This window comes from Coregonus clupeaformis, chromosome 20, assembly GCF_020615455.1.
Source record: "Coregonus clupeaformis isolate EN_2021a chromosome 20, ASM2061545v1, whole genome shotgun sequence".
In the NCBI taxonomy this organism is placed as follows: Eukaryota; Metazoa; Chordata; class Actinopteri; order Salmoniformes; family Salmonidae; genus Coregonus; species Coregonus clupeaformis.
Genome location: NC_059211.1, coordinates 48,706,311 through 48,731,971, shown reverse-complemented (window position 1 = coordinate 48,731,971; position 25,661 = coordinate 48,706,311). Strand labels below are relative to the sequence as shown.

The 25,661-nt window shown below is 41.7% G+C and overlaps 1 protein-coding gene across 4 annotated transcripts in view; it reads right to left on the bottom strand.

Moving 5' to 3' along the window:
- The window catches only part of LOC121533577 (protein strawberry notch homolog 2-like), a 120,911-nt gene that overhangs the window by 31,800 nt on the left and 63,450 nt on the right, over positions 1-25,661 (bottom strand). The window contains exon 1 of one of the 4 annotated variants that reach the window (XM_045205539.1): positions 13,357-13,714. The exons of the other annotated variants lie outside the window; for them this stretch is intronic. Within the exon in view, the coding sequence (XP_045061474.1) occupies positions 13,357-13,419 (63 nt within the window). The 5' untranslated portion in view covers positions 13,420-13,714. Of the gene's footprint in view, positions 1-13,356; positions 13,715-25,661 lie in introns of those variants that run through there. 4 annotated transcript variants of the gene reach the window in all.

Below are 25,661 nucleotides of genomic sequence, written 5' to 3'. Positions count from 1 at the left end.
TGGTCATTAATAGCCTACCAAACTTGCTAAACTGCCTGGTACTCAGCACTCTATTGTCCCACTCTGACATCAATGCAAATCTAATCGAAAATCTAATCAAACACTTCATGACAGCCCATGAGCTCATGTTGCGCAACATTTCTATAGGCTATGCAATTGTGTGAGAAAACAGAGTGATGGCCTCTATTAAAAAGAGGAGGATCCCATCAGCTTTCTATAGGCTAGGCCTACTATATTTATTTCTCAACTTTCCTAATATTAAGCACATTGCTTCTCTTTACAACAGGAGTAGGTCCCCTGTAGATCAGTTGGTAGAGCATGGCGCTTGCAACGCCAGGGTTGTGAGTTCGTTTCCCACGGGGGGCCAGTATGAAAATGTATGCACTCACTAACTGTAAGTCGCTCTGGATAAGAGCGTCTGCTAAATGACTAAAATCTAAAATGAGTATAGCCTACCTGGCTGGCATGAAAATAAACCACGGGAAAAGTGTCCTCCATTCGCTATTTAAGTGCATAGATGACATGTATTTTTTTTCCGCTGCCCCTGTTTAGAGACAAGTGCATGATAATGGCCCATTCTAAATCAAAACAAATTTCACACATATATTATTTAGTATATGTAAAGACAAGATTAAATCAAGAATAGTGTGATGGGTGACAATATTAGCCTATCACTTGTGAATGATATATCACTTGTGAATGATCCCCAGCTTAAGGCAAGAAACAGTGCTTGCTTTTTTTCTCTCTACTAGTCACACACCTCATGTAGCCTAGCCCATAGGCCTTTATGTTTTGATAAGGTTTGTATCACAATTAAAGTGGCCAAATAACTTCTTAAAATGAAGCACATGAATCCACTTTACAACGGGTGTAGAGCCTAACTGGCATACACACGCAGTGCGTGAGTTTCAAGTTTGGGGAAGATAATTTTCACCATAGAAATGCACCTTTATAATAAAAGCATTACATGCATAATCGCATTTGTGGTCACTTTTGAGAATGGTGTTTTCCTGCAAATGGAACATTCACACCTACTGCCGTGTGCGCACTGCTGCACTTAAAATTTGAAGAAATAGCCTGTCATCTGTTGCATCAGGCTTATTGCTTAAAACAGATTTTTTGATGCCATCCCAATCTCACAACTGTCCCACACTATGTTTGGAATATTAATCTCTCGCACAGAATAGGTCAACTTTTGTACTATGGGGGATAGTAGATTGACATAGGCTAATGCTTTTGCTGTACGTTAGGCCTACTCATCTTGTTGGCTGACAAAAAGCAAATGTGGACAGTTCTTCCAATCTCTTCAATATGCGCCTCGTAATTGGATAAGGACGCACGCAGTTGCGTCCCCAATGTAGCGGTCTTCACTTGTAGCCTGTGAGAAAGAACGGATTACGTGACGGAGAGCCATGTGAGTGAGAGGTGCTTCGGCATGCAGCCGGGAGAAGGGATTTTATTTGTAAAACATTTTAGTGGGCATGACGGCCACACAAAGGGGATGCAGCTGGGAAATTTGAGGCAGTATCAAGTGCTTGTCAAATTGTAAATAAGAGATTATACAGCCTACGCAAAAAACAAAGCAGAGCTCATGCCTTTCATGCAACTTTTTTCAAATCATCATTAGAGTTGTATCATACAGCCTTAGAATGTATGAAAAATCAAAACATATAGCCCAACATTTCTATCACAACTAAAGTTACATAAATAACTCTAAATTAAGCATATAGGAGAACCTGTTTCTTGGTTAACAGGTCAACACAGAGTAGCCGCATGTGCGCACTCCCTCAAATTGTTTGGAGAAAATATCCTTTCTATTTAGCTATGTTCAATTGTCTTCTTCATACTATAAAATAATGCCATGGAATTCTAAGCAAATATTGTCTGCTAAATGAACTAGTGTAGCCCACAGCCATATGTCATAGCCAGATCAGGGCCAAACATAAGGACAACTCAGAGTATGCTATTCTGTTCTTCTGAAAAGACTACATTTTCTTCATATCATGTTTCTTTAGATATGTCTAAAATAAATTATGGATTTATTGTGATGGTGTAGGCTATTTACATGGATTTATTAGACTTTTTAAAATGTAGATGTTCCAAAGGTCTGCATCGGTGGCTTGTAGACTACGTGGAAGCCAGGAGATGCTAAATGTGTTCATGTTAATTAATGTTCATTAATTGGGCTGTGTGACTGTGTGTAACATCACTAAAACACCAATTGGGACATCCAAGGAGGAGAGAAACAGCCTGTCCAAACCAAATTGAAATAACCATGATAGTAGCTTTACACAGCAGGCCTGTGACAAGACATGAGGCTGGTCATTGTTCAGCTCTATACAGCAAATTTATATTTTCAGGAAGTCTAACACTGAGTATGAGTGTTTCTCTCTGGCTCTAAAAATTACATTGCCCATAATAGTGCTGAGCGATTAACCAACATTTTTTGTGGGGGTTTTTAAACAACTAATTGACCGACGTCGGTTCAATTACTTGAATTCCCTTTTTCTTTTTCTTTTTTTGTGAGCCCAACGTGCCGTTTCTGTAGAGAGAAATCAAATAATTCACGACAGAAATCAGAGAAATCAAGTCAAGAACTATGTGGTATGCTGGGCTGAAGGGAGTTGTAGTTTTCCTGAAACAAATATTCAACCTTGTTCAGCGCAGAAACGTGATAATTAACTACAATGACCATAATCCATTGCACCAGCCTAGAGACGGATCAGAGAGGAAGAGGCAAATCTGTCCAAAATAACAATTCATTTCTATGGGCTTATTTTGGACCTACAATTGTTGCCTGCCTTCCCACCTTTGGGACAACGACTCCCATTGTTAGGGCATAGACATGAGCATCTCGTCATTATATACAAATCTCTGGACAGATACACTTTTATTCATGTTAGGTTAGATACAAACAGACCGTATAGACTGCATGAGAGAGGATTGTACAGAACTAAGAGACAACTACGAGAGGGACAGAGACAGTTCGTGAAAGAATACCTTAGCTACTTTGAAGAACTAGTAAAATGATTTTGTCAGACAGATCTGCAGCATACTTAGGCAGGCTAGCTAAATAGGATGACTAAAGACAGTACAGTATGGAGTGGCTGGCTGACTGCTACTGCCTGAGCAGAAATACGATGATTACTTTAAGGAATGAAAAATAAGTAATATACAAAACTTGGCTCATCGCGCTCTAGCGACTCCTTGTGGGGGGCCGGGCGCCTGCAGGCTGACCTCGGTCGTCGGGTGAACGGTGTTTCCTCCGACACATTGATGTGGCTGGCTTTCGGGTTAAGCGGGCGGGTGTTAACCTCTACAGGATCGGTGTCCCGTATACGGGACGGTTGAGCTAACGTGCGCTAATGTGATTAGCATGACTGTTGTAAGTTAAAGCAAACTTTCCAGGACATAGACATGTCTTATATGAGCAGAAAGCTTAAATTCTTGTTAATCTAAATGCACTGTCCAATTTACAGTAGCTATGTTTGAGGAGAGTGTACAACAACAAAAAACGTATCACGGCAACTGGCTTGATACATTCACCTGTGAAGGTAAATAATGTACTTACATTCAGTAATCAGTAATCTGAGGGTCCCAGAGATAAAATGTAGCATAGTTTTGTTTGATAAAATACATTTTTATATTCAAATGTAGGAACTGGGTTCTACAGTTTGAACCCTTGCTGTCTCTGGCTCCACACCCACCCCGCCCGGCCATCTAGATGTGTGAAAGTTAGTGTATAAGCTAATGATCCATCATGTATGACATTCCTGGGAGTGTGTAAACTTACATTTTGTATTACCATATCATTGTTCTCTATAGTTATGTACTTGAAAATGTATCAGTTGACCAATTTGGCACATTTGGGCAGACTTGATACAAAATAGTATTGCAATGCTTCACTGGATCAATCTGAAACTTTGCACACACACTGCTGCCATCTAGTGGCCAAAACCTAAATTGCGCGTAAACTAATATTATATTGTGGCCTTTCTCTTGCATTTCAAAGATAACAAAACAAAAATAGAGAACGCATGTTTTTTTGTTTGTATTATCTTTTACCAGATCTAATGTGTTATATTCTCCTACATTAATTTCACATTTCCACAAACTTCAAAGTGTTTCCTTTCAAATGGTATCAAGAATATGCATATCCTTGCTTCAGGTCCTGAGCTACAGGCAGTTAGATTTGGGTATGTCATTTTAGGCAAAAATTGAAAAAAAGTGTCTGATCCTTAAGAGGTTATTAAGAAGCGCGGTTTGGCGGGTCATGTTTCGGAGGACGCATGACTCGACCTTCACCTCCCGAGCCCGTTGGGGAGTTGCAGTGATGAGACAAGATCGAAATTGGGGAGAAAAAGGAAGGTGAAAAAATATATACACAATAATAATAATCAAACAGAAAACGAACCGACCTCAAAAACCACTAATCGCTCAGCACTAGCTGAGGTCAGTTTGACATTTTATCCACCAATAGTAAAGGTAAGGCTTTTATTTGGTGGCAGGGGTAAGCCAATCCTAGTTCTGGGTATCAGGATAACTTCTACCTCCTCCTCCTCCTCCTCCTATCATACAGCCAGAGGGAATAAGCAGAGACTTTCTGAAACCCTAACCACCACTCTTCCTCCTCCTCCAGAGAAGCTGATGAGGCAGCCAGGGAATCCCCCTCTACTCTGCCAGGCCAGCCTAGGAAGTGGAGAGTCACACAGTCATCCAGTACATCTCAAGACAACAAACAACCTTAACTCTCATTGTGGTGTTATGTTTGGATGTTTTTCTACCCAAAATGTGCTGTAGCTAGCATTTGTAGCAGACACAGACTAAAAATGTGAGTATTTCATTCCTTCTTCATTTATTTTTCTCTACTGCTGTGTGGTTTATTAAAAAGCCAAGGTCGAGTCATGCGTCCTCCGAAACATTACCCGACAAACCGCGCTTCTTAATAACCTCTTAAGGATCAGACACTATTTTTCCAATTTTAGCCTAAAATGACATACCCAAATCTGTAATACCAACATGTTTCAAGCAGACCACCATAGTCCATGTACCCAAGGACACTAAGATAACCTGCCTAAATGACTACCGACCCATAGCACTCACGTCTGTAGCCATGAAATGTTTTGAAAGGCTGGTCATGGCTCACAACACCACCATTATCCCAGAAACCCTAGACCCACGCCAATTTGCATACCGCCCCAACAGATCCACAGATGACGCAATCTCTATTGCACTCCACACTGCCCTTTCCCACCTGGACAAGAGGAACACCTACGTGAGAATGCTATTCATTGACTACAGTTAAGCGTTCAACACCATAGTGCCCTCAAAGCTCATCACTATGCTAACGACCCTGGGACTAAACACCTCCCTCTGCAACTGGATCCTGGACTTCCTGACAGGCCGCCCCCAGGTGGTTAGGGTAGGTAACAACACATCTGCCACGCTGATCCTCAACACGGGGGCCCCTCAGTGGTACGTGCTCAGTCCCCTCCTGTACTCCCTGTTCACCCATGACTGCATGGCCAGGCACGACTCCAACACCATCATTAGGTTTGCTAACGACACAACAGTGTTAGGCCTGATCACCGACAACGATGAGACAGCCTATAGGGAGGAGGTCAGAGACCTGGCCGTGTGGTGCCAGGATAACAACCTCTCCCTCAACGTGATCAAGACAAAGGAGATGATTGTGGACTACAGGAAAAAAAAGAGGACTGAGCACGCCCCCATTCTCATCGACGGGGCTGTAGTGGAACAGGTTGAGAGCTTCAAGTTCCTTGGTGTCCACATCACCAACAAACTATCATGGTCCAAACACACCAAGACAGTCGTTAAGAGAGCACGACAAAGCCTATTCCCCCTCAGGAGACTGAAAAGATTTGGCATGGGTCCACAGATCCTCCGAAAGTTCTACAGCTGCACCATCGAGAGCATCCTGACTGGTTGCATCACCGTCTGGTATGGCAACTGCTCTGCCTCCGACCGCAAGGCACTACAGAGGGTAGTGCGTACGGCCCAGTACATCACTGGGGCCAAGCTTCCTGCCTATCCAGGACCTCTATACCAGGCAGTGTCAGAGGAAGGCCCTAAAATTGTCAAAGACTCCAGCCACCCTAGTCATAGACTGTTCTCTCTGCTACCGCACGGCAAGCGGTACCAGAGCGCCAAGTCTAGGTCCAAAAGGCTTCTCAACAGCTTCTTATTTATGCATAGTCACTTTAACTCTACCCACATGTACATATTACCTCAATTACCTCGACTAGCCGGTGCCCCCGCACATTGACTCTGTACCGGTACCCCCCTGTATATAGCCTCCCTACTGTTATTTTATTTATTATAAAAAAACTGCATAGTTGGTTAAGGGCTTGTAAGTAAGCATTTCCCTGTAATGTCTACACCTGTTGTATTCGCCGCATGTGGCAAATACATTTTGATTTGATTTGTACGGCCTTATCGATTCATGGCCCTTTAAATCCCTTGGCGTTAGGAGCCAAGTGGTTCTGTAATGTTCCAATACTCCAGCCTGCTGACTCAAGGATAACATCAAAGCGCCTGATGCCAACATAGCTGGTTGAAATGCTCCCAATAGCAGTTGCTTGTGTGAAAACAACTTACCTTCCTCCAATCCAAACCTAGATATTTTGTGTGTATTGATATGTAGGCTGTCTGTGCCGTTTTAAAATGTATGTAGTTCTGTCCTTGAGCTGTTCTTGTCTATTAATGTTCTGTATCATGTCATGTTTCATGTTTTGTGTGGACCTCAGGAAGAGTAGCTGGTGCTTTCGCAACAGCTATTGGGGATCCTAATAAAATACCAAAATACCTAACCTTATTCCAGGGAGGGGACGCAAAACTGACCTTCGATCTGTGTCTGGGACAGGGCCAGGAGGGACGGTGGGAGGAGGAAGCCCCACCGGTCTCCAGTGTCCTGTGTGGGTCATGCTTGTGGTCCCTGTATGGAACCCTGTCCCTGCTGCAGTCACCAGAGCCTGACGGATGGCCTGGGAGGCCACGGAGCTGTCTGGATTATGTTATCCCAGGCAGTCTACGTTATCCACATCCCTCACATACAGTACAGTGTTCTGCTCTGCCCTATAACACACAGCCCATCCCAGCCCAGCCCAAGGACAGGGACACCCACAGAGGCCTTCACATCCTGCCCAGCCACAGGAAAGAATGGAAGCTGGCCTCTGGAACGTTCCAATCTTTCCAAACTCTTCGATAATAAAAGGATGTCAGGCATATAGGTTAATGATAAAGAATAATACAGTTAGCTAGGAGGCCTGCTGAGATGGCTTTGTCTGTTTTGGGTTGGCAGAGAGAGAAGGGGAGAATCTCTCAGGCTGTGTCTTCCATTGAAAGTGGAGGTGCAGTAGGTCACACTACCAACAATCCCCTTATGTCAACAACACCACCACCATAAAATGCATTCAGTGGGGTAGAACGTTAAGATAACAGAAATGTAATGTATAGAGCTAATCTGTTCTACACACCAGAGAATCATGTCTGGTTTACACAACACATTTCTATCTGAATGTTCTGTAACGCTCAGTTCCCTTACATGGAACCCCTCTCTTCATCCCTGCAACAAGTATGAGCTCTCAGTCAACAGTCAGATTTAATAAGAAATCGGAAAAAACATCATGGTTCGGGAAATGATAACAAAGCCAGTCATGCAATAGGGAAGAGGGTTAGCCCAATAGGAGGGCAGCAGTCAGCGGCCCCGGTGATCTCTATGTCTGCATCTATGGGGCTGTGCCAAGAGGAAGTAGAAAAGGGCTTGGTGGAGAGGAGCTGGCACACACTGAGGGCATCTCTTGTTTAATGTAACTTCCTTTCCTTGTCTCTTTCAGTTAATCTGATTCTGCACTGATGAGAAAACTGGACTGGTGAAAGCAGATACCTGGCATAGGCTACTGGTAGATACTCATATCACTTTCACCCATCTTTCTTTCTTTCTTTCTTTCTTTCTTTCTTTCTTTCTTTCTTTCTTTCTTTCTTTCTTTCTTTCTTTCTTTCTTTCTTTCTTTCTTTCTTTCTTTCTTTCTTTCTTTCTTCAGATGACAGAAAGGAAGCGAGAGGAGGAAGCAACACAGAGTATTGAGATGCACGCATTGTCTCTGAAAAACAAAGAGGGTGGGATTATGAAGTTTATGGTAAACCAGGACCACATGTGACCGCGGAATAAGAACAAAAAAAAAAGCAACACACACAGCTACATGGAGACACAGACACACAAAAAAATTATGTTCAGAGGAGGTGTGGCAGTGTGTGTGTTTTGGGGTGGGGGGGCAGGTGTGAGTCTGCATCCACAAGGGAATTGGATTCAGCAGGGTTCTGACGTCAGATAATAACTCACTTCCCGTCAGATAATAACTCAGTTCCCAATAATTACCTGGCAATTATTGCGCAGGCTAAGATTGCAAATATGGCCACACTAAATAGGCTAAAAGATATTAAATACAAAAACATTTTCAGTATTAACACAATTACAGTGACATATTTATCATTCTTAATACCAGTTCTCTTTTCTCTTTCGATTTGGAATGGAATTGGCTGAAACAAATAAATAAATAAAAACTCTGAAATCCCAACCCACACATTCCAAAACCAGAAACCCATGAACTCAGTTAACCTTCCAGTCTTTGTCAGTAAGTTCCACCTGTGGTCAGTCAGTTGGCCGGGGTTGTCAAGTTCTAACTCCGTGACTCACTCAGGACAGGAGGACACCACTCATAGTGATCCCAGTGCCAATGAGTCTCCCTCCTCCATTCTCTCACCCCCTCTCTCCTCTGCCACTTCCAGTAAGACACATGCCTTACCGTCAACTCTGGGCCTAAAATAGTGCTGACTCTCTGGCATCTGCCATGGAACTGGCAATCCACACACACAGCCCCTCTGGACCGGAGAGGTCCGGGGAATTATTACTGGGGATATCAAAGTCTACTCTACACTCACTGTGTGGACGTCAATGAAAGAAGAGAGCATGACGCAGACCACTGCATGATGCTCGTATTCAGATAAATCTAACCGTAAGAATGGGCATTACGGTCAAAACACTGAAATTGTCAATAATATCAACTTGGCACACCCTTGGAGCCATATCATGTGATCAGATGAATGACCATGAATCATATAAATTACAGATTCATTCTGACCAAAAACCTTTTAGAGAATCTATGACTGTTTCCTGTCCTCTATACTTGGACTAGAGAGAGGAGGAGAGTGCAGAAACACTTGTGCTCTATGGTGGTCATGCACAACTATCAGGTTCTAGGACTTACTGGAAAGGCTGCTGAACGGACAGCCTTTTGTCACATTTATTGTGACTGGCAGACACCAACAGGGACGAGCAGCCTAGGAAGCTCAACGTGAAACAGAACAGCATCTCCAGCTCCCACACTCCAAAACCACCAATATGCTTATATAATATCCATACAATAATCATATTTTACATATATTTATTTTATAATAGCATATATGTAGTTTTCAATAAAACATCACAATAAGGTGTAGCACGTTCGATTAGCCTGTTGGGGGTCAAGGAGAAACACAGCTCTGCTAAAACCATTGACAACTGCGTGCGTTTTTCAAGGAATTGTTAAATAAATGTTAACTATTTGCTTGTAATATTATTAGGGCTGACCCCATTTAGTCGACTGGTTATTTGTTTGGTCGATAGGCCGTTGGTCGACCAAGATTGTTTTAGTCGAGCATTGACAAATATATAAAAAAAATGTTTTATTGCACAGGAGACACCTGTCTGATTCACGCCTGTCTGAGTGGACTAATCCATTGTGGAGGCCGCGGGGATGGCACACCAGGATCATTTACCGTTAATTACCATAATTTCTAATCTACAATGTTTGTTTGGTTACGGTAATTTCTGTTAATGCATTCAATATATTATTATTACAGTCTTACCATTGTCATTGTAGGAGTGGACACGTTGTTTGCAGAGCGCACAATCTAGGCTACACCGGTGAGGAAAAAGTTTAGGTTTATTTCATTCCATTTACGAGCTGTCAATTTATTCATTGTCTTTTGTTTGGAGCGCTCCTGTCAATCTTGAGTAAGGACACGCACATGATTACGCATAGAACTAGGCCTAGGCTATCTGGCCTGCACGCAAATGTAGGCTTATAAATGTGCCCATTTGGGGATCTGATACTATTTCTGATTGTCTTAACTCACCATCACTGTGGAGCTTCTCAAAGTAATTTTTTCAAAAAGCAAGTAAGCTGTCTGTTTTTACATCTATTGAGAATGATAATAGTTCCTCAACGTAGCCTATTTGAAAAAAACTTCCAGCTTGCTCCCCTTCGATAACCACTCAGCATGAAAAGGGAAAAAAAATATAATGCTCTGATCCAGTGGAAATGTCATAAAAAAGGCCTACCTGATCACTTCTTATCCCTTGCGCAAATAGCATACAACTGTGTCTGTCTGCCTGGAGCTCACTGGCATGGGAAACTGAGTGCCCGTCATATTTTATACAATGTTGCAAGTTTGCTAGCACAAGCTTCAGGCTGGACCCAAGTTAATAGTTGATACAATGTTTCAAGTTCCTTGCAGACAGGCCATGCATAACCAATGTGATATTTATTTTTTATCAGGATATTTTCTACCTGCGGGCTGCAATGTTTTTATTTGTTGGCTTTATGTAGGCTATTTTTACATATTGGCAATGGCCCTAGAAGTTACTTGTATCATTTTAATTTAGGCAGAATTTTGATTAACCACATGACATTGATTTTGAGATATGAAGACTATTAAATGAAATGAAACTGTTCTACGGAAATGTGCATATGAAAATCATAACTGGCACGCAGATCAGTAGGAAAGGTATGATAACTTGGCACTCCAAATGGAAAAGGTTGCCGACCGCTGGTGTAGCCTATTACCGGCAACTTCAGGAGCGTAATGGCAGAATCTGCGAAGGCCAGCAGCAGCAGGAGGCGGCAGGTCGGGAACAGCTTTTCTTCCCTTCTGGTTAGGCTATATTGATCTCTGGCTCGCTCTTTAGTAATTTGTGTGTTTTAATTTTTAATTTCAGTGCTTAAAGCATCAGGCAAAGCAGCCTACATATAGTTGATTTTATTCAAACATAGGGTGTGTCTACATATGGAAAAATACACTTACATTTTTTTTTAGATCAATCCATTGGTCGAAAGAACAGACGACTCTCGGCCGACCAAGACTTATTTTTGTCGGGGACAACCCTAAATATTATCACCTCTTGAAGAGCATAGTCAGACCTACACATTTCCGATTATTCCATGCAAAACAATTGCACATATTTAGCTCCATCATCAGAGTTATACAGCAAGTAACTGCATGCTTTTCTAGATCAGTAAACATCAATTGATCATGTAATTTCCGATACGCAGGGTACACTCACGATCTCTCAATATTGGCCACCACTAATTGGATATTTGAGTGACATAAAACAAAAGTGAACTACACCTGACAAGGATGAGTGTTTTAGGTTAATTTCCCATCTTTTGTGGGCTCTGCCTTTCAAGCAGCAGAAGAGCGCATTTGCCGTGGTACTGTTAGCTGATAATGTTTACTTTGCAAGCTACCGGTAGAAACGTTGTACAGTTGGCTAAACATACAATGGTAAGTAGACCTAATGCACTATTTTCACCAACCAATGTAGGCCTACATAGCAAAGTTAGCGAACATGATCCCCTTTTCAACATTGTTTTTAAGAGTGTTTAATTATGATTGCTGCTGACAGACATTATATAGGCTACATTGATTGATGGAGCACGTCAAATTGGCTTGGTAGCTAATAACAAATCATGTCAATATGGCTAGTTAACAAGCAAACCTTCAGGGGATAAACTAGAGGACCGTATCCAAATATTGTTTGATTTATATTTATTATGGCTGCCAAGGCAGCAGCTACTCTTCCTGGGGTCCAGACACATTAAGGCACATCACAAAATAAACAAACAAAAACAAAATAAAATAAAACAGTACATCATGATTTGCTTGCCCTCTATAGTGATGATGACAGAAGTCCAAATGACAACTTCACCAGGACGAGGACTTGCTGATGTCAAGCACTTTCCAGCCTAATCTCTGATGAAGCAAGCTAAATTATGTTGTTTGTTTAGCTAGCTACATGCCAAATGGATAGGTACCTTCACATATCTCAAATTACATGATCATTGATGTTTACTGATCATGAAAAGCATGCAGTTACTTGCTGTATAGCTCTGATGATAGAGATAAATGTGCGCAATTGTTTTGCATAGAGTAAACTGAAATGTGTAGTTCTGACTATGCTCAATAGGTAATGATATTAAAACCAAATAGTTATAACATTTACTTAACAATCCCTTGAAAACGGCACATAGTTGTCAATGGTTTTAGCAGAGCTAGGGGTCTCCTTGTCCCCCCCGCAGCCAAATCGAACGTATTGTGATGTGTTATTGAAAACGACCTATTGAATATAAAGCGGTCCAATGTCTAAGAGTAACATGTGAAGAAGCGAATGAGCACCAGAACATATTTCTGCAATTGACATGTAATTGGTGCTTATTGTTAAGAGCAGTGCCTATACATTTCTGAAATGACAGCACCTTGGCCCTACGCTGACCTTTTTTTATATGCACGTGTGTGCCTAAGTTGAACAATTTAGGCGCACAAAGAAATGTAGGAGAACAATGAAAAATACTTGAGATATTAAAGATAGAATCAATACTTTTTCTAGGCGCGGTATATCCAAGTAAAATGTTCGCACTGTAGAGCCCTGAACACCTTCAGAAAATCGTCACTGTCTGATGAAAACCTCACATCTCCAAAACAGAAACGTTTCAGGAAATTGAAAAAACTGTCACATTTTCCCATTAACGAACATACAATTATTAAACCGCAGAAGCTATGTTGAATATATATTCTTGGTCCTAGTCATGAAATGTTCCGAGTACATTGAAGGGAGTTACTGCTTTCAATACATGTACTTTTTTTGTTGCAATAATTGCGATGAGGTTTTCAGATAAAATTCTAGGCAGAAAAGAGATGAGGCATGGGTGTACAGAAGATTTCTATTCTATCAAGGAGGTATAAGGAGTAGGAAGAATCCTTTTTAATAACCCGTTCAAACAAAGAAATTACAACCACTCTAAAAACAGCATTGGGAAATCATAGTGCACCAGATAACACATAACCTACATATTCTCCATTACCTATAAACGACAATCCGTGTTTCAAACAAACACATTTGTTTAAAAAAGAAACAATCAAATGAAAACAGTCTGCTAGCAAACACATATACATTTGTGCTTACTCCAGACACCAAGCTCCATGCTTTACACACTTCAACATAAAGAACAGCAATACCTTGGGAAGTGGTCGTCCCAACTGTGAATAGAGTTTAGTCCAAAACGGCAGGATAGAAGACATGAGTCCAAAAGCTCTGGGGTGAAACACCACACTCTCCAAATTCACCTTTCCCTTACAACAGATCCTTCCATGTGCTGGAGCAGTGGAAACACCTCACATCTGTAATGTTTCCCAATAGCAGACGGCCCTACCAGCTCCTCTCAGAACACACCGACACACACATATGGACAACACACACTACAGGTAGGCTCTGGGAAGAAAACACTGCCCTAAAACACACACACACACTTCCAACTACGGCTGGACTGACAGGTATTTACATAGAGGTTTAGACATATTGATTGTGGTCTAGTTCCACAATGCTCTAAGGTGATGGGGAGAGAGCAGAGGGGAGGGGGGAGGGGAGCAGAGGGAGGAGGAGGGGAGGAGCTTTCAGGAAATGATGCTTCTGTTGGTAAGTGACTAGAGTTACTGGCAGTCAAGCCCATTTTACTGTACATGGTGTAACTCAACCGCATTTGTAGTTTAAACAGTCCTGCGCAATGGGTCCTCTCTAGTGGCGCTCACGCCGCTGCATTCGGATCAGTATTTAATTATTATTATATTTAGAGGCTGGCTGGCGGGCTTATTTTCAGACACTGACTTTTGTCTGCCTGACAGATTAGGCTCTGTTTCAAGGCTGTGTTGCTGCTTCTGCTGCTTGAAGTGAAAATGATCTAGACTTTTAATGATAAAGTTTTGCTGTGCTGAGATGTCAAACTAATTAAAGAGCTAATGGAATGGGTAGTCACTTATCAGTATTGAGCTACAGTAGATGGACTTGTCATTCTAAGCTGTCAAAGCACCTGATTCACACTGACAGAAACATGTAGCTACATGGTTAATACATTCTGGGAAGGTTTTGATATCTCATTTAACTGTTCTGTCCATAGAGACCATCCACAAAGACACTGACAATGAGTGAGAGTGTATCTGAAGTCATAACTTACAGTATAGGCATATCTGTGATACAGACAAACGCTAGGTCTATCTATGCTATCTTAAAAAAGTATACTATACATAAAAATAGATTACCATGAATTAGACTGATATGATGGAAGGCCCTTCAACAGCTGATGTCTTCTCGATCTGCCCATCCAGAGTCCTGCACAGACACACTCCATCATAATTGACATCTCTGCTTACGGGAAACAAGGCTATGATCGTCAAAACATCTGGGGAAAATGCTACTGATAATTGCAAAAAAAAATATTTTAGGCTAGTACTAAAAAGATAGCTATGGATTTCCTTTTTTGAGTAAGATTCATGATTCATGTGAAACAATCACATCTTTTCACAATCACATCATCCTTCCTGGCAGAGGGATGGTGCAGGGCCACTGCCCCCTGCTAACAGGAACAGAGATGGGTCTAACGTGGCACCTTGTTGCCCACCTCCACTGGGCTGGTCTGGGGGGGGGGAGACCAAGACCGACTGAGTGGAGCCTCTGGGCGGTGTCATGAGTGAGATTGTGGGACTCCTCTGGCCTGTAATGGTCACTCGGAGGCTATTGGGAAATCGGCAAGGATGTGTCACTGATGAGCTGCCTCTTTCAAGCATTCAGTATCATCTCTCCCCTCTGTGTCACAGCCCAGACAATAGAAACACACTGGTGGAGGGGACTGCTGCTGCTGTTGAAAACTACATTTTTCAATCTCTGTTGATGAGACAGAACTAAACCAATAAGAGTGTGAAACATTAAAAGCAACATTTCCCAAAAATTGCAAGGTTAGTTGTTTGCCTCAACTGGGAGGACTGCCTGTAGCAATCCTTTGTTACAATCCCCTTTGTTTACTTCCTGGTATAAAAGTAGGCCATCCAACAGGCAATTTGTGACACGTGATAAAAGAGAAATGAAACTGACTTTGCAAAACAAGCCTGGTATAAAACCTGCATCTCATAACTTAACTATCAATTGAACAGTACCATCTCTGTAGGGCTTTCTACTGCAACAAAACAAGCAGGGACAATAAAACAGGCCATTGAGCTTGATTCAGTTACAATGAAACAGAACACATGGCACCTTTCTCTTGGTACAGAACCTGACAGTGTTAACTCAATGGACCTTATCCAAAATCTCTTATTGAGCCTTTCCTTTGCAGTCCAGGGCTTAAGAGGAATTTACTACGGAGTTGAACATGCCTTTATTAAAGCATCTCATATTGTCTCTCCTTGGAAGATATGAGGAGGTGGGGAGGCAGAACGGGCCAGTTCAAACACACCGATATGTGACATTACAGAAGATAACCTGACATTATATGCACCTATAGAGAGGTGTGGGACACGCAGGAAGTAGCAAAGAGTATGTGCAACGTGTGTGTGTGTGTGTGTTCCAGTGTTGAATATGTGTGCGCCGTGGATGTAGAGCTCTGTTCACTCGTCACTCTAGACTGTGGCTTAGTGGAGAGGACTATGGTTCGTAAACGTGCTTACCTACTATTCTTCTTCCAGTAAGCACTAAGCAGGGCAGTATTTTTCTTATTTTCCCTGAATCATGTTACACAGTGAATCAGATGGTCTGTGTGGAGAGCTCGTGACCCAGGCCACAGGGAGGTCATCAGTGTTTGTTTGTGTGTGTGTGTGTGTGTGTGTGTGTGTGTGTACATGTGTATGTGTGTTGCCCTGCAAGCCGTCTGTGACTCGTTCTCTAAACTGGGTGACAACATGCTAGCATCATGCCACATAAACTACTCTCTCTAGAATGCTAGCCATAGGTTTACATGCATTCAGATTTCAGGTAAACACGCATGTAGGCGAGCATGAATACAGTGGCTTGCGAAAGTATACACCCCCATTGGCATTTTTCCTATTTTGTTGCCTTACAACCTGGAATTAAAATGGATTTTGGGGGGGTTGTATCATTTGATTTACACAACATGCCTACCACTTTGAAGATGCAAAATATTTGTTGTTGTGAAACAAACAAGAAATAAGACAAAGAAACAGAAAACTTGAGCGTGCATAACTATTCACCCCCCGGCCACTCGGGATTGGATTGAGGTCTGGGCTTTGACTAGGCCATTCCAAGACATTTAAATGTTTCCCCTTAAACCACTCAAGTGTTGCTTTAGCAGTATGCTTAGGGTCATTGTCCTGCTGGAAGGTGAACCTCCGTCCCAGTCTCAAATCTCTGGAAGACTGAAACAGGTTTCCCTCAAGAATTTCCCTGTATTTAGCGCCATCCATCATTCCTTACATTCTGACCAGTTTCCCAGTCCCTGCCGATGAAAAACATCCCCACAGCATGATGCTGCTGCCACCACGCTTCACTGTGGGGATGGTGTTCTCGGGTGATGAGAGGTGTTGGGTTTGCGCCAGACATAGCGTTTTCCTTGATGCCCAAAAAGCTCAATTTTAGTCTCATCTGACCAGAGTACCTTCTTCCATATGTTTGGGGAGTCTCCCACATGCCTTTTGGCGAACACCAAACAAGTTTGCTTATTTTTTTCTTTAAGCAATGGCTTTTTTCTGGCCACTCTTCTGTAAAGCCCAGCTCTGTGGAGTGTACAGCTTAAAGTGGTCCTATGGACTGATACTCCAATCTCCACTGTGGAGCTTTGCAGCTTCTTCAGGGTTATCTTTGGTCTCTTTGTTGCCCCTCTGATTAATGCCCTCCTTGCCTGATCCGTGAGTTTTGGTGGGCGGCCCTCTCTTGGCAGGTTTGTTTTGGTGCCATATTATTTCCATTTTTTAATAACGGATTTAAATGGTGCTCCGTGGGATGTTCCAAAGTTTCTGATATTTTTTTATAAACCAACCCTGATCTGTACTTCTCCACAACTTTGTCCATGACCTGTTAGGAGAGCTCCTTGGTCTTCATGGAGCTGCTTGCTTGGTTATGCCCCTTGCTTAGTGGTGTTGCAGACTCTGGGGCCTTTCAGAACAGGTGTATACTGAGATCATGTGACACTTAGATTGCACACAGGTGGACTTTATTTAACTAATTATGTGACTTCTGAAGGTAATTGGTTGCACCAGATCTTATTTAGGGGCTTCATAACAAAGGGGGCGAACACATATGCACGCACCATTTTTCCATTATTTATTTTGTAGACATTTTTGAAATAAATACTTTTTTTCATTTCACTTCACCACTTTGGACTATTTTGTGTATGTCCATTACATGAAATCCAAACAAAATTCAATTTACATTACAGGTTGTAATGCAACAAAATAGGAAAAACGCCAAGGGGGATGAATACTTTTGCAAGGCACTGTACACATAGAGCCACAAACTCTCCACCGCTCCCTACACATCCTCACCCACTAAGTGCAGCACCGTTTGACCGGTCTGAAATGTGCAAAGGTAAATTTACTGCCTACCTACATCCCCACAACAAGATCCTTCTACCAAGCCTGACTGCACCGCTCATCCGGAGTACTACAGAGGCCCAAGGCACATCACACACATACACACACCACAAGCATACACACTCCTACAACCTCCCCTCACAGAGCCAATCAGTTTCTGCCTGAGTACCAGAAGGGGCCTCCTCACCAGCCCTTTTAATCAGGAAGCACTCGGGCAGCTGATGTTAGGAGACCAACTATAACTATATTCGAGAGCACAATGGAAATGTCTCCATTTTCCATGGTAACCAGGGTCAGTCTAGAGTACTCAGTATAGCCTTCATATGGATAGATAGACCTAATGAATAAATCAGTGATGCACTCAATGATCATCATTCATAGATTACATGGAAGTGGAGTAATATTTATCAGAAAGACTAATAAAATATGGTTTATCTTCATTCCCCAGATTAACATTCTTTGCACAGCACTGCAGTGCATTTCTAAACAATATAAGGATATCCTGATAGAAACGACAAACTAGCACTATTGGATGCCGTGGCTATCAAAGGCCGAACCCCTGATTTGATTTAACTTCTGAGGGGACATTCATAAAATATAATTTATTGAGTAACAGTTGGACCTGTGTAACTTCTGTGCTAGCATTCAGTACTCTACCAGCCCGTTGAAGCATAATAGAATTGTGCCACTCAGGCAGTTTATCAGGAGCACAAGAGGACAATTACAACATACATCCTCCACACACTATACATAGGCCTAGTGTGACCATGCTGTAATATTGAAAGGAGTGAGTGGGCATGGAGGGAGAGTGGGGGAAGGGGCAGAGAGAGAGAGATGGTGCTCATGGTTGAGTGGTTCAGGATTACTCATGACCCCGTGACTTACATTTTCTCTGCCTGCCTTGCGCTGAAGCCCCTTTTCTCACACTCACACACACACACACACACACACACACACACACACGGCTGCAGTGTGGTCAGACTTAACAACCAGCAGTCAGAAAGCTCCACTGCTTTACATGCAAGGAAGCTACTGAATCTGTTCAGTGGTGAAGATTTTGATTTGTTTGAAACCGTTAAACATTGAGCTCAAACATAACACAGTGTGCCATTCATGTAGGTTGAACACACAAACTCTCACTAACAACCTGAAATACACTATACACACACAGTAAATATATTTATTGTGAGTTGAGTTGGAGACTGGAGACAGTCATTCAGATGCCGCTCTGTCATTGATTGTCCATTTATGAATACATTCTTAAATTCCATTCCTTACTAGATTTGTGTGTATAGGGTATATGTTGTGAAATTGTTAGATATTACTTGTTAGATATTACTGCACTGTCAGAGCTAGAAGCACAAGCTTTTCGCTACAGCCGCAATAACATCTGCTAAACACGTGTATGCGACAAATACAATTTGATTTGAGATGACTATGACGAGGCTAGGAAGGCCAGTCTACATTTCAACGATGACACAGTCGGGCCAGTCGGCTACTGGCCGAACAGAATTTCTACTGGCCCCAACATGGTGTATTTTTTTAATGCATTGGGGTCATGCAGGGCCTATAGGTTGGCATGCTTTCTCTATATTCAACTATTAATATGCTACATTTGGTTATGTATTAAAAAGCTGTAATATAATTTAGCAATGTAAGTCATTACGCTATTATTTAGAATTGCATTGTATTAATTGCATTCATTTTTGTTTCTAAAGTATGTCATTTTGAGAATATATTTTTTACATCTCAAAATAGGACACTGGCTCTTTAAGACAACTACGTTCCAAAAGAGATAGACCTGGCTACAGTAGGCTAGCCAGGACGACTGCTAGGTGTCTTTTTGTAGACTTTAAACAGTAGCAAGCATATTGCTGGTATGTTCGCTATTGAAGGTTTCATTTTTACGTTTTTACGTCAGCGAGTAGATTGATGGGCGCTTCTTTTTGCTCTCGACAGCTTAAATGTGCTGTGTGAAGGTATCATCTCCTACTGCTGGAGTGCTCAAGAAGTTGTGACTCGCGGGAGAATGGTGGGGCTTGAATGAACTGCCAATCATATTGCTCAAATAGAAATAGCATGACTTTTCCATGTGTAGTCTTCAATGGTTTTCAATGGTAGCAGGTAAAAGTTGAACTGGAATACAAAAATGCGCTGAACAGTTACCGGCCTGGTAAAGTTACTGGCCCAACATGGTTTTACTGGCCCTGGGCCAGCGGGACATCGTTAATGTCGGACCCTGTGACACTGCTTGTCTCCTGGTAAGCACTTCAACAAGAACAAAGCAACATGGAAAACTACTAAGGAAATGCCACATTAATCACACAAGAAATACCACACTGAATACACATGACGTAACATTGTTCTTATATGACAAAGGCAGGCTGCTATCTTTGTTTTCCTAAAATCCCCATCTTGAATATCATGCGGTTATTAGATTGAAATCACGGGACACATAGGCTCATTGAGCCTCATTCACGTGTCTCCAAAGCAAAACAGACATTTTGGAGGTAAGGTTGTAAATAATAATATGCCAATAATATGCCATTTATGTCATATGATACCAGTGCAATAATACTAATTGTAATTATTTTGCACTATGTCCTATTTATTGCCTTACCTCCATAACTTGCTACATTTGCACACACTGTATATATATTTTCTGTTGTATTTTTTTGACTTAATGTTTTGTTTTACCCCATATGTAACTCTGTGTTGTTGTTTTTATCGCACTGCTTTGCTTTATCTTGGCCAGGTTGCAGTTGTAAATGAGAACTTGTTCTCAACTGGCTTACCTGGTTAAATAAAGGTTAAATAAAAATAAAATAAATAAAATTAAGCTTCCATTCAGCCTAGAGCTGGACGATATGGCCTAAAACTCATATCTAAAAAATTTCAAACTTATGGCCGAATCACGATATATCTTGATTTTTTAAATGTTTTCTCTAAATAAGCTTTGTTGTACAATTAAAAGCCAAATACATTGCATTTAAAAACAGTCAGCAATAATCTAATAAATTCAGAGCTTGTGAAATTATACCTAGACTGAAAATGCGCCTTCCACAACCACTAATTTAATTATTTTATCAAAATAGTTGTACCTGCTTTTTTTTTGCAATAATCACTGATCTGGCTTTCAGGTCTGTTTATAAAAATGCCGTTTTTGTAATACATTTAACCAGAACCATGCATACTGCACATTCACTAATAATGTAGCAGGCATTATAGAAAATTAACACCAGTCTCATAAACAATCTCTCAAGCACAAGCCCACGTGCTAGTGAGTAGCCAGCTAATATTTATGCATTTCATTGCGCTTATTTTGAACCTAAGCTTGTCGCCTGCCTTCCCGCCTTTGGGACAACAACTCCCATTGTTAAGGAGGAGACATGAGCATCTCGTCATTATATACAGATGTAAATGGGAAGGTGCACAGCACAGAAGCAGCGAACGAGACGAGACCAAAAAGACAACATGAGAACAAGCGGACATAAACGCTCATAAAAAAGAAAAATACAATACAAACCTAGATTCTGCGATACAGGCATTTGGAATATAGCACAAAAACATAAATTTGAATTATTCAAATTAACTCAATATATATTCGCCCAGCCCTAATTCAGCCACAAGAGCATTAATGAGGGTAACGCTGTAGCGTTAAGATTTCCCTTCACTGGAACTAAGGGGCCTAGCCTGAACCATGAAAAACAGCCCCAGACCATTATTCCTCTTCCACCAAACTTCACAGTTGGCACTATACATTCGGGCAGGTAGCGTTCTCCTGGCATCCGCCAAACCCAGATTCGTCCGTCGGACTGCCAGATGGTGAAGCGTGATTCATCCCTCCAGAGAACGCGTTTCCACTGCTCCAGAGTCCAATGGCGGCGAGCTTTACACCACTCCAGCTGACGCTTGGCATTGCGGCTGCTTCTGTGTGGCTGTTCGGCCATGGAAACCTATTTCATGAAGCTTCCAACGAACAATTATTGTACTGAAGTTGCTTCCAGTGGCAGTATGGAAGATGGAAGTGAGTGTTGTAACAGAGGACAGGCGATTTTTATACGCTACACACTTCAGCGGTCCCGTTCTGTAAGCTTGTGTGGCCTACCACTTAGCGGCTGAGCCGTTGTTGATCCTAGACGTTTAAACTTCACAATAAAAGCACTTACAGTTGACCGGGGCAGCTCTAACAGGGCCAAAATTTGACGAGCTGACTTGTTGGAATGGTGGCATCCTATGACGGCCACGTTGAAAGTCACTGAGCTCTTCAGTAAGGCCATTCTACTGCCAATGTTTGTCTATGGAGATTGCATGGCTGTGTGCTCGATTTTATACCTGTCAGCAATGGGTGTGGCTGAAATAGCCGAATCCACTAATTTGAAGGGGTATCCACATACTTTTGAATATATAGTGTATGGATGTATGTATGTAAAGTGCCTTCAGAAAGTATTCACACCCTTTGACTTTTTCCACATTTTGTTGTGTTACAGCCTGAATTTAAAATAGATTAAATTGAGATTTTTTTGTAACTGCCCCACACACACACAATACCCGATAATGTCCAAGTAGAATTATGTTTTTTATTTTCATTTTATTCATTACAAATGAAAAGCTGAAATGTCTTGATTCAATAATTATTCAACCCCTATGTTATGTCAAGCCTAACTAAGTTCAGGAGTAAAAATGTGCTTAACAAGTCATATAATAAGTTGCATGGACTCACTCTTTGTGCAATAATAGTGTTTAACATGATTTTTTAATGACTACCTCATCTCTGTACCCCACTCATACAGTTATATGTAAGGTCCCTCAGACGAGCATTGAATTTCAAACACAGATTCAACCACAAAGACCAGGGAGGAGACATTGAATTTGAGCATGGTGAAGTTATCAATTACACTTTGGATGCTGTATCAATACACCCAGTCACTACAACGATACAGGCATCCTTCCTAACTCAGTTGCCGGAGAGGAAGGAAACCGCTCAGGGATTTCACCATGAGGCCAACGGAGACGTTTAAACAGTTTCAGATGGTGGTGATAGGAGAAAACTGAGGATGGATCAACAACATTGTATTTACTCCACGATACTAAACCTAATTGAAAGTGAAAAGGAAGCCTGTACAGAATAAAAACTATTCCAAAACATGCATCCTGTTTGCAACAAGGCACTAAAGTAATACTGCAACAAAATGTGGCAAAGCAATTAACATTTGAATTTACTTGAAAATCTATTGCAAGACCTGAAAATGGTTGTCTAGCAATGATCAACAACCAATTTGACAGAGCTTGAAGAATTTGGAAAATAATAATAGGCAAACGTTCCACAATCCAGGTGTGGAAAACTCTTAACTTACCCAGAAAGACCCGCAGCTTTATTCACTGCAAAAGGTGCTTCTACAAAGTATTGAGTGTGAATGCTTACACTACCAGTGAACATACCTACTCATTCAAGGGTTTTTTATTTGTTACATTGTAGAATAATAGTGAAGACATCAGAACTATGAAATGACACATATGGAATCCTGTAGTAACCAAAGAAATGTTAAACAAATCAAAATATATTTTATATTTGAGATTCTTCAAATAGCCACCCTTTGCCTTGATGACAGCTTTGCACACGCTTGGCATCCTCTCAACCAGCTTCATGAGGTAGTCACCTGGAATGCATTTCAATTAACAGGTGTGCCTTCTTAAAAGTTAATTTGTGGAATTTCTTTCCTTCTTAATGCGTTTGAGCCAATCAGTTGTGTTGTGACAAGGTAGGGGGGGTATACAGAAGATGGTCTTTTACCAAATAGGGATAAGTCCATATTATGGCAAGAATAGCTCAAATAAGTAAAGAAAAACGACAGTCCATCATTACTTTAAGACATGAATGTCAGTCAATACGGAACATTTCAAGAATTTTGAAAGTTTCTTCAAGTGCAGTCGCAAAAACCATCAAGCGTATGATGAAACTGGCTCTCATGAGGACCGCCACAGGAATGGAAGACCCAGAGTTACCTCTGCTGCAGAGGATACGTTCATTGGAAATTGCAGCCCAAATAAAGGCTTCACAGAGGTCAAGTCACAGACACATCTCAACATCAACTGTTCAGAGGGGACTGTGTGAATCAGGCCTTCATGGTCAAATTGCTGCAAAGAAACCACTACTAAAGGACACCAATAAGAAGAAGAGAGCTGTTTGTGCCAAGAAACACGAGCAATTAGACCGGTGTAAATTTGTCCTTTGGTCTGAAGTACAAATGTGATATTTTTGGTTCAAACTGCTGTGTCTTTGTGAGACACGGTGTGGGTGAACGGATGATCTCCGCATGTGTAGTTCCCACCGTAAAGCATGGAGGAGGTGGTGTTATGGTGTGGGGGTGCTTTGCTGGTGACACTGTCCGTGATTTATTTAGAATTCAAGGCACACTTAACCAGCATGGCTACCACAGCGTTCTGCAGTGATACGCCATCCCATCTGGTTTGGGCTTAGTGGGACTATCATTTGTTTTTCAACAGGACAATGACCCAACACACCTCCAGGCTGTGTAAGGGCTATTTTACCAAGAAGGAGAGTGATGGAGTGCTGCATCAGATGACCTGGCCTCCACAATCACCCGACCTCAACCCAATTGAGATGGTTTGGGATGAGTTGGACCGCAGAGTGAAGGAAAAGCAGCCAACAAGTGCTCAGCATATGTGGGAACTCCAAGACTGTTGGAAAAGCATTCCAGGTGAAGCTGGTTGATAGAATGCCAAGAGCGTGCAAAGCTGTCAGCAATGCAAAGGGTGGCTATTTGAAGAATCTCAAATATAAAACATATTTTGATTTGTTTAACACTCTTTTGGTTACTACATGATTCCATGTGTTATTTCATAGTTTTGATATCTTCACTATTATTATAATTAAATAAAGAAAAACCTTTGAATGAGTAGGTGTGTCCAAACTTTGACTGGTACTGTACGTAAATTAGATATTTCTGTACTTCATTTTCAATAAATTTGCTAACATAAAAAAACAAACATGTTTTCACTTTGTCATTACGGGTATTGTGTGTAGATGGGTGAGAAAGAAATCTACTAAATTAATTTTGAATTCAGGCTATAACACAACAAAATGTGGAATAAGTCAAAGGGTATGAATACTTTCTGAAGGGTCTATGAGTAAGGAGTTCGGTATAGTGTGTGCAGCACCCGTCCACACCACACAGCTGGGCAGTACCAGGGAGGTGCAGGGTGTTCAATCCCAGGCCTTTGTGTGCACTTGGCAGGCGCCACGCTTGGGTCAGAGGCTCTTTATTAAGTACATGGGCATGTCCCCAGCCCAGCCGCTGTTAAACAGTCATTACTCATTACTCTGATACAGGACAGGCTGGATGTGAGAGGCATAGTGACTGGCTCTTTAGCAAAACATCACTGCTCTCCTATACACACAGCTACTGGAGCCCTATGAGGAGATGCCCTAACACTCAACCCCATACAAATAAGCCAAGATGAGAAGTGAAGTCACCCGTCTCTGTTGTTAGGGCTTCTCTCAGTCAGCGGAGGGGAGGGATTACTTTTCCATATGAAGAAATGTGGAATTGCCTGGGCTGACACAAAATTTGTATAAATGGAAAATGCTAATTAGGTTAAATATAGCCCAGTTAGGATGCTAAATATAAACGGGGGGGGATGTCTCTTACTTTGTCATTTACACATTTCCAATTCAGAATAAGCCAGTCGCGAATGTCTCCGGGTGATTGATGCTGCATAAACTCCACAAGCAAATATGAGGAAGAAAACGAGATTAAATTCCCCCATGCAAAAACTCCCAGAAAAACACAACACTTTCAAGTGTTCCTCAAAAGTGCAATGAGAACAGCCATATTACTCAGAGTGACAGAATAAAACCTGATGGCCAACAACCAAAGCCCTGCTAAATTACAGTGGCTTATTAATAACAAGCCTTCACAGGAAAAGGA